Raw genomic sequence first — 14,345 nt, forward strand, 5'->3', positions numbered from 1 at the left:
TGTCATTTTTCCTCTTTACAATAACCTCATAAAGGATTTATAAATGTTCTATGACCAGTTTATTAATTAGCTTTTTAACACTTTATAAATCATTTATAAGCTCCTATAACACACTGGATGAAAAGGGAAACACTGACTTGTCGCTTGCCAAATAGTGAGCCCACATTTATTTGTGCCGTTAAGCCTCATTAGTTACTGAGCTTTGTCTGTTTCCTCTTGATCTGCTTCGTCATATATTATTTAAATTAAGCAATTAACCACCGTCAGCATCTTAATGATCAAAAAGTTTCATCTGGCAGATCAACTTATGGCAGATCACATGACCAGATTCCTCCTCTGAGGCCTTGGCGCTGTTGTTTACCTTGACATGCGTCCTCGTTATAATCTCAGCTGTTGATTGGATATTAACATGCAGATGCTTTCTGCTGGTTGGTCTCTTCTTCAGGACCTTAACATCCAGGTAGAACACAGGTGGAACCTTCCTTTACCTGGTGAACTGCTCAGTCTTTGTCCCACAACCACTAACATTTATAAACACTTCATCATTCGTTAACGAGGCTCCTGTTACCACTTCTAAATAGTAGTGACTCGTTAGTAAGATTAATGAGCAGTGGGCATGAACTTGATGCCAAATAGTGAGCCGGCATCAATGTGTGAAAAATGTGTTATAACTTGTTTATAACTGTTAATTTATGATTTATAAAGTATTAAAAACCAAATTAATCACTTAATTAGAAGGGAAGTCTTATTGTTGAGGGTTACCAGTATTTATCTTTATCTGATTCCCAGTATTTTGAGATCTTTATTCATCTTGTTTTGGGATTTCATCGATGAAATGTTTGAAATAATATATATATATATATATATATATATATATATATATATATATATATATATATGTGTGTGTATATATATGTATATATATATATATACATATGTGTGTGTGTGTATCCATGCCTTATGTGGAACTATTCGTTTAGCTCTCTTTTTTCTTTTTCTCTAAATAATGAACTGCATTCATTTCCATGTTATTACCAAATGTTTCCAGGTGTGTCGGTTCATCAGTGATCAAAAGGTGCAGCCTCATTATTAGCAGCAGGTGATGCAGCGACATACAGTTTTTTAACCTTCCCTTTTAGTCAGAGGGGATAAGGGCTCCTGGTGGGAAACCAACACAATGAAATGTTAATAAGAAATAAAAAGATGGCGGTCACTGGATGAAGTAGAATGATAAGAAGGAAGTAATAAAAGAAAGAAAAAAGCCAACAAACATTTGTTTTGTGCAGCGGTGTTCATGCAAAGATTCACATCAAAGTGCTTCAGATAAAAGGATTGAAACGAGGAGACAAAGTTAAACAGGAAAGAGAACAAAGAAAACAAACAAACAATCAAGAGTTAAGGATGATGGGAGGTGGTGAGAAGACCCAAGAATATAAATGTGAAAGTCACGGCGACTTTACATGAAATAAAATGCCGCATTAAGAAGATTGTACTTTTCATTTCCTCAAAAAAAATCCTCATTCGTTAAGTTTTATTTCTTTACTTTAAATTAAACATGGCTGATCTCTGAACCTTTGTTTTAAAATGTCACAGTGCAAAATGGTGAGTGTAATTATCCGATCATTAACTGTTCATATAACGACGTGTGACAGATTCACCTGTTCTCTGAGGCGCATCATATCCAGAGCGATGGCGGCGTGAAGCTAAAGCGCTAGCTCGTTCATCAGGCGCTGCTGGAGCTGATGGCTAACGGCAGATCCTCTGTACCTTCACCAAGCTAACCATCACTCACCTGGACTGTCGCTTTCAGGTCCGTTTGTACGAGTGGACGGCCGAGAAGGAGCTGAGGACAGAGTGTAACCACTACAACAACATCATGGCTCTGTACCTGAAGACCAAAGGAGACTTCATCCTGGTGGGGGACCTGATGAGGTCCGTCCTGCTGCTGGCGTACAAACCCATGGAGGGGAACTTTGAGGAGGTGAGATGTGAAGGGGGAAACAAGCTGAAGCTTCCCTCCATACGTTGGCTGATGTCTGTTTATCCACACTTGTACGTTTTAGCTTCTCCTCGGTGTCTCCACCGAGCGCTGTAGCGACACATGCAGCAGCTCTGATGAGCGGACTGCTGGAATTGATTTGTTGTAGAAAGATGAAATGATTTGACGACTGCGGCGAGGACGAAAGTCTTGAATTTATCAGAACGTTTATTAAAGAGCCTTTAGATAGAAAGTTGGAAGGTGTAACCACTGGACAAGCCGTGTTCACACATTCCACATCATTGTTTCCTGGAAGCAGCTTTAATCAATATTATTATATTAACAATGGATCGTGTTTGTTCTGACAAACCCACAGATTATAATCAACCAAGTGTAATCGGCCTCGGCTCTGTGGGACAGCGGCGTCACCTCGCCGCTCTCGCCAGCAGCTGTTTTCAGCTCTGAAGGTCGGTTCTTCCGCTGCCTGGCTAACGCCGAGCAGCGAGACCGACGCATGTAAGAGACCAGCTGCTGAACACAGTGGAGCATTCAGCAGCTAAAGAGCCAGATGTTTCCCTCAGGAGCCGGTGCGGACGTTAGCCTGCAAGGAGAGAAGACCGCTAACGTTAGCCACACTCTGGGAAACCGGTTTCCATTTAATTAATTGGGAATTAAGTTAGAACTATCTCCTAGTAAACCTGCGTGGATAGAAAAGAAGCTCCTGACGTTTCTGGCTGTGTGTGTTGCCCTTGTTCTTGTACTGAAACGCTGACTGCTTGGATTTCAGCACATGTTTGCTCATTGATAATGCAGTGTTTACTTGGAGATGAGAACCTCCCTGGTTCTGGCTCAGCACCTTCGTGTTGTTTACTGTTTCATCCGACACGTCTCGTCCTCTTTGGTCAGATTGCTCGTGACTTCAATCCTAACTGGATGAGCGCCGTGGAAATCCTGGACGACGACAACTTCCTGGGAGCGGAGAACGCCTTCAACCTGTTTGTCTGCCAGAAGGACAGGTGAGGAGGAACATGAAGGTTGTGTAACTGCTGCAGTCCCGAGAAAACACAAAGTTTCTAAATCACCTTTGATATATATTTATCCACTGAAATGAACATGAAGCCGTTAGGAGTCTGCGCCGAGTCCCCTGATGCTGTTTAGAGCCGCATCACTGATACAAATGTGCCGCAGCAGCATTGTCTTCACATTTGTTTTGGAAATTATGAGTCATTTCGCCACCGAGCTTTTAGCTGCTCGGCTGCATTTTCCCTCTAGTCACTTTATTACTGGACGAGTGCTGAGTTCAAGGAAAAGGGAGAAAGATGTGGTCTGAAAGTGAGTGTGTTACATTTCTGCCACCGCTTGTTTTCCAGCTAATACATCAGGTTGGACCACTCAAAGCTTTTGACCTTTATTTTTATATCACATCTCTTTTCCTGTTGCTTTCGTCCATTACCTCTCCATCATTCTCTGACCTTTTCCAACATCTCTGATATCTCTGGCGCTCCCGCTTTTTCTTTCTCTAATCGATCACTCTCGCCCCAAACTCTTTCTTTACTTCACCTTTGGCATCTTTTTCTTCTTGCTCTTTCATTTGCTCCCTCCTGTCTTGACCCCTCTGCCTCCCGCTTGTTGGTAACCCCTCCCTCTCCTCTGTTTGTGTTGCCCCCCCCCCCCCCCCCCGCTGTCCTTCTTGTGGTCAGTGCGGCCACGACGGACGAGGAGCGGCAGCACCTGCAGGAGGTGGGGGTCTTCCACCTCGGGGAGTTTGTCAACGTCTTCTGCCACGGCTCGCTGGTGCTGCAGAACCTCGGCGAGAGCTCCACGCCCACCCAGGGCTCCGTGCTGTTTGGCACCGTTAATGGCATGATTGGTAGGTACACGGACAATTTCACTCAAAGGCACTTATACACACACACACACACACACACACACACACACACACACACACACACACAAATACTGCTGTAGCTAAACCATCACTCTCTTACTTTTCATTTTCATCAGACTGTTTTGAAGAGTTTCATTTGACATCTGAAAGGACCATTGCAGTGTTGTGAACATGCAGCTCATTTGTTTTGTTGCCCAGAGTTAGATGAGAAGATAATTTACCCGATGATACTCTTGACCTTAGCTTAGCTTAGCTTAGCATAGCACAAGGACTGGGGGGAAACGGCTAGCCTGCCTCTGTCACCTCTAATTAGCACATGATATGTTGTTTATTTAATCTGTAAAAAAGACAGAGTTCAGGGTTTTTATGGGAATGTTATTAATCATTTCTAGCTATAATGTTATAATGTGTTCAGAGAGGAGCTTTAGAGAAGCTGGCAGGCGGAGCCAGGCTAGCAGTTTCCTTCTGTTTCCAGTCTTTGTGCTAAGCTAAGCTAACCAAGATATGAGAGCCATTCGGTCTTCTGATCTGACTGTCAACAAAACGTATTCACCAACATGTCTGAATATTCCTTCTTCTTCTCCCTTTGGATCAGTTCGTCCACATCACAAAACTAGTAGCCTCCAACAAACAGGCTGCGCTCACAGCAGCACGTCTTTGTGAACAGGTTTGTTTTACAGTGAACCCTCTGTTCCCAATGAACAACGTTTTTAAATATCTGACAGTAAAATCAGTGAAAAGGTTCATATTCATTAAGTAAATGCAGGAAAGTAACGACTGAGCATTAAGTTGAACTAACTGAATAAATAGTTCACTAGCAGTTGACAGTTTGAGACTGAAGCTCTGCACGCCGTTCTCATGTCAAGCATTTCCAATGATCATCAGGCTGCAGTAATGGGACCTCAAACTCCTGTCAAAACCATTTATTCTAAACTGTTTCCATTTCAGAAAGAGGGAAGAAAGGGCGAGAAATCAGTTTTACACCTCATTACTCAGATTTAAACCAGTAACTTTGAGCGGGAGTAATTTACCCCGTGCGCTCCCACGGCACCGACACACGGCGCATTACATCTCCTCAACGCGCTCTGCCATTCTTTAAAAAGTCTCTGAGGAAAGTTTAACAGGAAATGAAAATCACCATTGTACATTCCAGTAAAAACTTCCTGCAGAAGCCCATAAACAGAAACGGGCTGCAGTGTGTAATGAAGAAAAATGCCCCCGTTAGTCTCCTCACGCCGCCACATGGTGCGATGTATGAGATGTTTCTTGGAAGGAGCTTTTCCAGCCAAAAGGAAGTGGACAAACTTTTAATGAACTTGATTTAATCTCTCCTTGAAACACAGACACTGTGATGGAAAATGTCACCTAATGTCACATTATTTTATCCAAACACTTGGTCAGTGTCGCGCTGAAGACTTTAATGGAGAAGAGTTGATTTTATTTTAAACTGAAATCTAAACAGATCTGTTTGAATCCATCCTGATTAAAACTATCGTTCACATCTTTGTAATAGATTCACCTGTTACTTTGCAGCATCATCATCAATATTGTTATTATTGTTATATATATATATATATATATATATATATATTACACTTCTGCGCTTGTTAACGCAAGTTACTGTCTCACTAGAAAATCACTCAAGTTTCATTTCAGTTAATTGATAAAATAAATGTTTTAAGGCAGAAATGATGAACTTTGGTTCCAGCTTCTGAATGAGCAGATTTCCTGCTCGTCTGTTTTATATTATTTGAATTCGTCACCTCTGGGATTTTGACACATAAGCCGATATGCAAATCACTGCTTCAAGTTTCCATCACATTTTCCAGAAAATCGGCAAAAGATCATTAATGTGTGTTTCCCTCCCGAGACTGTGAATATTAGAAGTTGGGTCGGGCGCCGTTAAACTGCCGCAGAAGAAGAAGAAGAAGACACGAGACGAGCGCACAGAAATGATGATGGAAATATGACGTAAATTATGACAAAGTAGAGACAGTTTCCATTTTACTTTCAATGAAACGTTTCCACTTTCTGCAACACTCCACATACAAACTTAACTTTATGTTTATTTCATTTCTCCAACCACTTCAACTTTCATCTTCTTGACCGACCAGCTCGCATGACGCATCTTCGTCTCTACCCTCATCCACTATCCAGCACCTTCCACAAACTGTTTATAAAACCTTCAGTTACCTGATGCAAAAGAATAAAAAATAAGAATGAAAGTAAAAAGAACAAAATAAACAGACACACAAATAATATAAAACCCACACTGACGACAGCTGCTGCAAAATCTACTCTTCTTCTTTAGACTTGTTCTGCCACAAAGGACCATGATAAACGCAATGATTATAAATACAAAAGCAAATGATTACAAATTAACAATAATAAATAAAATAATAGAGATTTTAGTCCATAATAAAGAAAAGTTGGTTCGACCTTGATGATGCTCATTTCACTTAAAAACAAACGAACAAAAAAGGATTGAATTAAAAACTATATATATATATATATACGTTTCTTATTTGTTTTACTAATCAATGATCAGTAGCTGCAGCCGAACCGTCGTCCTCACCGTCCCGTCGGTCCGTCCTGTCAGTCCGTCCTGTCGGTCCGTCCTCCTCACCGTCCTGTCGGTCCGTCCTGTCAGTCCGTCCTGTCAGTCCGTCCTCCTCACCATCCCGTCAGTCCGTCCTGTCAGTCCGTCCTGTCGGTCCGTCCTGTCGGTCCGTCCTGTCAGTCCGTCCTGTCCGTCCTGTCAGTCCGTCCTGTCGGTCCGTCCTGTCGGTCCGTCCTGTCGGTCCGTCCTGTCGGTCCGTCCTGTCGGTCCGTCCTGTCGGTCCGTCCTGTCAGTCCGTCCTCCTCACCGTCCTGTCAGTCCGTCCTGTCAGTCCGTCCTGTCAGTCCGTCCTCCTCACCGTCCCGTCAGTCCGTCCTGTCGGTCCGTCCCGTCAGTCCGTCCCGTCAGTCCGTCCTGTCGGTCCGTCCCAGCACTCCGACTCCTTCATCGCCTCACATGCAGAAAAACAGGCTCTGCATCACAAATCAGTGTAAGTCTTTGTGCTGTCAGATTATTTCCCCGGAGCCTCAGAATAATGCGCTCGCAGTTGAACTTGAGTTTTCGGTGGCGGGGAAATGATGCCGCTCCCTCAAAGCTCCGTGACTCGTACGATTCACAAAGAAATCACTCACTAAAATAAAACATTTTGGAAAGGCCCTGAATTATTGAGGCGCTGGAATCACTACTTCACTCACTTCAACACGGTCCCAGCATGCAACACGCACGGGGAGCATTTCAGTCGCACTAACGTTCTTTTATTAATCATGAAGCTTTCGTTAGCGCCATTATCACTCCGGTCCTGAACCGCCCCCCCTTCCCTCTCGCTGATGACAAATCAAAAGTGTTTACCATCTGCTGCAGTGAGGTGCAAATCTGTCGCCTTGTCAGCTGACGTGTGTGTGTTAATGTGTGTGTCTGTGTGTGTTAATGTGTGTGTGTTAATGTGTGTGTGTGTTAGGTCTGGTGACCTCCCTGTCCGAGGGCTGGTACAGTCTCCTCCTGGACCTGCAGAACCGCCTCAACAAGGTCATCAAGAGCGTGGGAAAGATCGAGCACAGCTTATATCCTTCTTATATTCATGCGTGCGCTCACCATCTGTCGCCGCGGCGACACAGACGACCCGCACTGACCGGGGTGGTGTCAGCTTGGCGGCAGTGAACCCACTTTAATTGCTTCAAAGATGTTATATGATTTGTTCATAGAGCTGGAGATATTAGTCATTTGATAGATTATTGATCGAGAGAGTTTTAATTACTCGTTGACGATTTAAGTTGTTTATTAAAGAGAAAATCCTTTTGGTTGCAGCTTCTCCAGTGTGAACCTTTAGATACATGACTTCATTAATTCTGGATGGAGATTAAAATGTCAGAGCAGCTGAGTTAAAAGACAATAAAATACAGTAAAGTACAAAGATGAAAATACAGGGTTCAAGTGAACAGTAAAAATGAGAGTTAGATGGATAAATAAAATAAATATGTTCCTACGGACAAGAGTGCAGAGGTGTTTTGGGTGAGTATTATTAGCTTCAGTGGTGAAACAGCACATTGAGGACGTCACCTTGAGGTTTAGTAAATTAGTTTTTCTCTGTTTTTCAGGTGAAAGAATTGATCCGTTTATCAAGAAAATAAGGTCACGTCCTCACGACTACGTTTTCATTTTAAAATGGCGTTTTAAAACGAAAACGATCTCCGTCCAGGAGAAAGTTTCAGCTCCACATCAGAAACAGGAAGTAGATTTTCAGCTCTGGAGTTGATTAGGCGCAGAAACGAGGAGCAGCAGAGACAGTTGTAGCATTAAAACAGAATGTAAGTGAACAGCAGCTGCAAAGACAACAAGGTCAGTGACACTGTCATTCATCATCATGTTGTATTCACCACTGGTAGTCCAGGCTGATGACAGCCAATCAGGAGAGAGCGTGGCTGTGACCTCATCATTTACAAAGGTCTCACTTTCTGTCCAGAGTACAACACAACCCCAGAGTTTTCAAAATAAAACACAACTCCAGAGTTTTCAAAATAGCACACAACCCCAGAGTTTTCAAAATAAAACACAACTCCAGAGTTTTCAAAATAAAACACAACTCCAGAGTTTTCAAAATAAAACACAAAACCAGAGTTTTCAAAATAAAACGTAGGAAAAGAGATGCGTTATAAAACGAAAACGTCGCAGTGTGGCCGTAGCATCAGGGTTAAGTGTAACAGTAGATGTTATGAAGACAAAGAGTCTGAAAGTGTCGTGGTGAAAGCTTTTAATGCAGACATTCATTGAGTCATTGTAATGATCGTTTTGCTGATAAACAGAAATAATGAGAAAAAGGGTGAATGCACTTGGAACTTGTTATAAATGCTGTTTTGAAACTTTTTATTTTAAAATACTCTTTATGTTTTACATTCAAATGTATTTAAGCTGCAGTTTAAACCCCAGCAGTCAACAGGCCCAGCAGCACCAGAGCTCTGTTATAATTACCTGGTTTTACCTGCCGACCGTCTGACCCTCTGACCGGTGCAGCGTTCACTAGAGACCCGTTCGCATCACACTGAATATTTGTTTAGTTGTGCCTGAGGCAGAGAATGTGTGATATTGTACCTAAAGTTTGACCCACAGGGAAAGCGAAGGCCTTGCATTGATTTTCCTTGACTCCGCTGCACCTGGAGGTCCTTCCACACCGAGCGCAAGACGGAGCAGGCCACGGGATTCATCGACGGGGATCTGATCGAGAGTTTCCTGGATCTCGGCCGGGCCAAGATGCAGGAGGTCGTCAGCACTCTACAGGTAGGAGCGCATCTATCGAACCAGATGAAATGTGACGTTTCTGGACTCAGTTGTTTCAGTATTGTGGAGACTGAGTATCTTCATTGGCAGCGTGTGTTGACCTGTAACAGGCACCAATATGAAAGTTGTTTTAATAACACGGAGACATAAGCGTGTTCTTAGAGCCGAGGTCGGACAGAAACATGCGGAGGAGAAGGAACACAATGCTGCGTTATCGTTTGTGTTCTTGACTTTAAGCAACGTTGAACTTTCAAAAACCCCTCAGACGGTTTTTCCGAGCTGCTCCTGCGCTCTGAGCGGGACCCTGGAACCGGTTCACAGCAGAACAGGTGGCAAAACCACTTTTGGCAGTTAAACAAATAATCATATTCTGCTTTGTGTCTCTCTTTACTCTCATTCCATTTCATAAAAAAAAAACAAAAACACTTTTAGCTCGTCCGTTTCCCTCTCAAGACCAGATGATAAAAACAAAATATTCAAACAGTTTATTTGCCAAAAAAACTCCCTTTCAAAGCCAAGAATCCAGTAAAGTTGAGCTTTAAAAATAGAATATGGAACAGCATCAGTTTCTCACTTACATCCTTATTTTCAAAATCACATCAGAAAACAGACGTCGAGATCTCAGGTTTCAATTTATTATAATGTTAAGAGAATAAAAAGCAGCAGAATCACATATTTGATCAAACCGAACTGTTTGACATCCGTGCGTAAAAATGACTCAAACTATCAACTGATTATCAACAGAGTTGTAGATTAAATCCAAACTGCTTATTTGCTATTTGATTAATTGACTAATCTTTGCAGCTTCGCTGAAAAGTCTCAATTTACACCTTTAAACCTGGAAGGAAAAAAGTCTCAGTGAACTGCAGAAAAAGCCCAAAACAATTCAGAGATACAGAAGAGAATTGATTACTGAGACTTCAGACTCACTGAAGGTTTTCGCCTTGAAGAAACTTGGAAAAAAAACTTTGAATTAACATTTTTGAAAATCTCTCAAGTGCTCCATTAATAAAGGAAATATTTCTACTTGTGCCGCCCTCGTTCTTCTACTGAATAACAATGGAACCGTCTCAATAGGCCTCCATTTTTATATTTCAAGGTGTAACTCATCAGTGAAGAGCAGGGTGTGTTTATTGCAGCCGTCGAGTGCCATGATGAATTCACTAAGTGTGAAGAGGAGGCGAGTTTAGAATTGGGAACCTGTGCGGGTTAATAAATGTCAAACTACTGGTGAATTAGTCATGAGTCAGACTTCACCTCAGACTGGTGAAGTTACTCTGAGTTACAGACTTTACTTAGACTCGTGTGGACGTTCATAAGAATGGAGCAGTGGGTCCACTAATCATTTGCAAAAAGATCAAATGAATAAGATAAAATAAAACATTGTTTTTAAATGTTTGAAAACAAAAGAGTGAAATGCAGAGCTGGTTAGCAACATGAAGAGTCGAGAGACGGATGGTGAATCCTCTGCTCTCACTTCAGTCCTGAATGTTCTATCATTTAAATTAAAGGCGTCATCTGGCGTCCGTGGTCACGGCGTCGGATGGGGGCCGCCAACAGTTTTGAGATTTTGCGGTGGGCCGTGAGTCGGAGAAGGTCGAGAACCACTGGAATAAAACTTATTTATTAAGAATTATCGAGGGAGAACGACACATTAAGTTTGTAATTCATTAACATCCTTATTTATTATCAGTAATTAGGAGGTTATTGATGGAGAACTCTTAGTTAATGGCCTGGATGTTGCAGAATATGTTCATGCACAATAAGACATTAATAAGTTCTTTATAATGACTAATAAAGAGCAAATAAACTCCTTTAATGAAACTTATAAACAACTAGTTAAAGGTGAATATGTGTAACTCTAATAAAGTGTGACCAAGATTCTCAAGATGGATGGATGGAAACTTTATTTATCCCTGAGGGGAAATTCATATGTCCAGTAACTCATTAGTAATAATAATAATAACAGTTAATAATAAACAATAATAATTCAATGAGTCCACTTCCTTTGGCTGAGGTTCTGCAGCCTGACGGCAGTGGGAACAAAGGATCTCCTGAACCTCTCTGTTCTGCAGCGCAGGAGCTCATACAATAAAAAATAAAAAATAAATATATAGAAATATAAATTCTAATAATAGTAATTCAAACAAGAATGCAAAACATGTTAAAAAACTGAGTAACATGCGTTTGTCCTGTTTATGTGTTCATGTAATGGGACTGGGTTCGTCGTTGGCTCATTGTTGGCTCATTGTTGGCTCATTGTTGGCCCATTGTTGGCTCATTGTTGGCTCATTGTTGGCTGTGTTTCAGATCGATGATGGCAGCGGTATGAAGCGTGAAGCCACAGTAGACGAGGTCATCAAGATTGTGGAGGAGCTGACAAGGATTCACTAACCTCAGCGCCATCCGGACCCCCGCTGAGTGAAAGAGCTTGAGTCCCGAAGGATGGAGTGAAGGGCGAGAACGAGGAAGGGAACGGTTTGGGTTTTTGCAGATTTGTAAATACTTATAAATAAACAGTCTGTGCATGTTCGTCCTTCAGACTTCAATGATCTGTCAACCGTGGAGACCCTGAAGGCGCTAGACGATGAGTGCAACACTCCTCATTTAGACGAGTCTCTAGGCGAAGTGCGTAGCATCCTGTTTGGACAACAAAAAGACCAAAGTAAAGCTACTGGTCTGAGTGTGTTTGAGCTTGTGTGATTGCGTCTGTGTGGAATAATGTGTGACTATACGTAGGAAAGCCCAGAGATCTCCTTGTTCCCGACAGGCGAGCAGATTCTTTCCACCCACAGTTTAAATCTGACCCATCTACACTTTTCAACCTTATTGTTGAAGTCTGGAGTAAAACACGCTGTATGAGAAACAAAATGAGGAAGATGATAGATTTATAGCTATTTTGTCTTTGTGACGTTTTCTTTGTTTATTCTAATAAACTTTGCTTTAGTACTGTTCACAGCTGTGTTTCAGATTGTCTCTATTCCGACCTTTACTGTTCTCAAGGTCAGTGACCCTCTGACTTTTCCTGTAGCGCCACCAGCAGGTACAAAATGTCAGTAATCCTGTGAAATATCTAGGATCTGATATCTGGAAGGTTTGGCTCACAGTTTTGTGCAGATATTCATGGTCCCCAGTGGATGAACTGTATAATAACTCTGATCCTTCACAGAGCTGGAGGCCATATTGTTTGTAGGTTGTCCGTCTGTCCCATTCTCGTGGACACGATATCTCAGTAACACCTTGACGGAACTTCTTCGCATTTTGCACAAAAATTCACTAGGACTCAAAGACGAACTGATTAGATTTCGGTGGCTAAAGGTCAAAGGTCAACGCCACAGTGACCTCACAAAACACTTAAGCCATAACTCAAGACTTCACACAGCAATTATGACAACATTTCAACCATAAGTTAAATATTTTCTCTGACTCTGGATAAACAGGGAAGTGACCTGGAACTAGTCTGAGTGGCGGAGGGATACGACCGCGAGGAGCTGATTCTAGTGTTTCATCTAATATGACAAAATATCTGCAAATATAATTTGTGTTTAGTACTAATTAGCAAATGTTAGCATGCTAACACTCTAAACCAAGATGGCGGACGTGGTGAACATCACACCTGCTCATTAATGTATATTTTTACGGGTTTTCTTCCTCTTCTACAGAAACAAACTCAATATTTTTGGACTGTTGATGAAACAAAACATGCAATTTAAATATGTCAAAATCTAATGACATCTAATGAACCAAAGGATAAATCAGGAAAGTAACTGGCAGATTATTTAAGAATTTAAGATTTGCCCCAGTTTAATGTGAACTGCCCCAGGTATTTTGGGTTTGGTGACAACTTAAATTTCTTGTCTGAAGGTGGAGTAGCTCTTGACACAGAAACAACTACATGTGAAGCCTCTTTATTCCAGCTGAAGTATTTGCATTAGACTGCAGGTTTTTAGTCGTTTTCTACTTCTATACTGTCCAACCGTTTTAATGCACTTAAACACCATCACTCTGGACCTCGTTCATCACATTAAAATGTGGTCTTGGTTCTGGCCTGCACCCTGCGCAGCCTTGCTATCCACGGCCCCTGCAGCCGTAATGAATCTCAGGCGTCCAAACGGGGAATTGGAAGAAAATGAAACTTTGTGTGTCAGTTTGTGTGCAGAGTAAACGTGGGGTTTCCTCCTTGTGTTCCTCGTCAGACCTGCTGAAAATGCTGAATATTACTGTGCATTGTTTTCTCGAGCGCCTCATTAATTTCTGTTGTGTGCATATTTCTTTTCATCTGCAGTAAGCAGTGTCAAATTGGAGCACACCAGCTTTTTTTTTTTCTTTCAGCTGAAGATATCAAAGGTCCTACAGGCTGAAGTACTGGCAGGGTGACAGTGCAAACTAGCTTCAGTAATAATTCTCTCCACTGAGTGTTTGAAGCGAACTGGTCAGTGACTGGCAGTGGAAGTCCTCTGCCAGTTCTGAGCTATTTCTGTCCCCTTGTCACCGTCCTGAGGCAAACAGACCTTTGTTTGGCTCCGGGGGTGTCTTCACTCCATCCTCTTCCCTCTTCATATTTAAATCTGCTTCATGAATGTAGCAACTATATATATATATATATATATATATATATATATATATATATATATATATATATATATATATGATATGATATGATGCCATGACCATATAAAAACTGAAAGGAGGTTAAAATGTTTGGCGTAAGATTAAATTTAAGATATTCTATTTATTTTTTTTAGAACTCGTAAGGAAAATCCTGTTACTGAGATTTTTATTTTCATTAAGGATTCATGTAAACTAAATGTAAGTCCCTTGTGTTCATACACACATACATATATATACAAACATATTTCCAACAGCATCTATTCTTAATATTAACACAAAAACATGAACCGCTGATGTTTCCAGGTAACACAGTTCGCCTTTAAGATAGGAAGCAGAGAACGTGAAGCTCTAGGTTTATATATCTGGACCCACTGTAAACATTCATGAGACCGTTTGAGACGTGGATGTTAAAGACCAGATCCATCCACAATCCAAATGTTATTGTCCAGCAGTTGTGTCATGGCCCAGGAACTACATAAAGAATCTGTGCGTGAATTATAACCATGTACCCTCCACCAGAGTTCAACATGTGCATG

General features: G+C 41.6%; 1 protein-coding gene across 1 annotated transcript in view; it reads left to right on the forward strand.

Moving 5' to 3' along the window:
* The window catches only part of ddb1 (damage-specific DNA binding protein 1), a 43,669-nt gene extending 31,517 nt beyond the window's left edge, over nucleotides 1–12,152 (forward strand). The window contains exons 22-27 of the mRNA XM_056373120.1: nucleotides 1,811–1,981; nucleotides 2,885–2,994; nucleotides 3,679–3,848; nucleotides 7,385–7,487; nucleotides 9,075–9,198; nucleotides 11,509–12,152. Of these exons, the coding sequence (XP_056229095.1) occupies nucleotides 1,811–1,981; nucleotides 2,885–2,994; nucleotides 3,679–3,848; nucleotides 7,385–7,487; nucleotides 9,075–9,198; nucleotides 11,509–11,592 (762 nt within the window). The 3' untranslated portion in view covers nucleotides 11,593–12,152. The remainder of the gene's footprint in view (nucleotides 1–1,810; nucleotides 1,982–2,884; nucleotides 2,995–3,678; nucleotides 3,849–7,384; nucleotides 7,488–9,074; nucleotides 9,199–11,508) is intronic.
* Nucleotides 12,153–14,345: the final 2,193 nt, after the last annotated feature.

The sequence above is a fragment of the Seriola aureovittata genome, chromosome 1 (genome assembly GCF_021018895.1).
Source record: "Seriola aureovittata isolate HTS-2021-v1 ecotype China chromosome 1, ASM2101889v1, whole genome shotgun sequence".
Lineage (NCBI taxonomy): Eukaryota > Metazoa > Chordata > Actinopteri > Carangiformes > Carangidae > Seriola > Seriola aureovittata.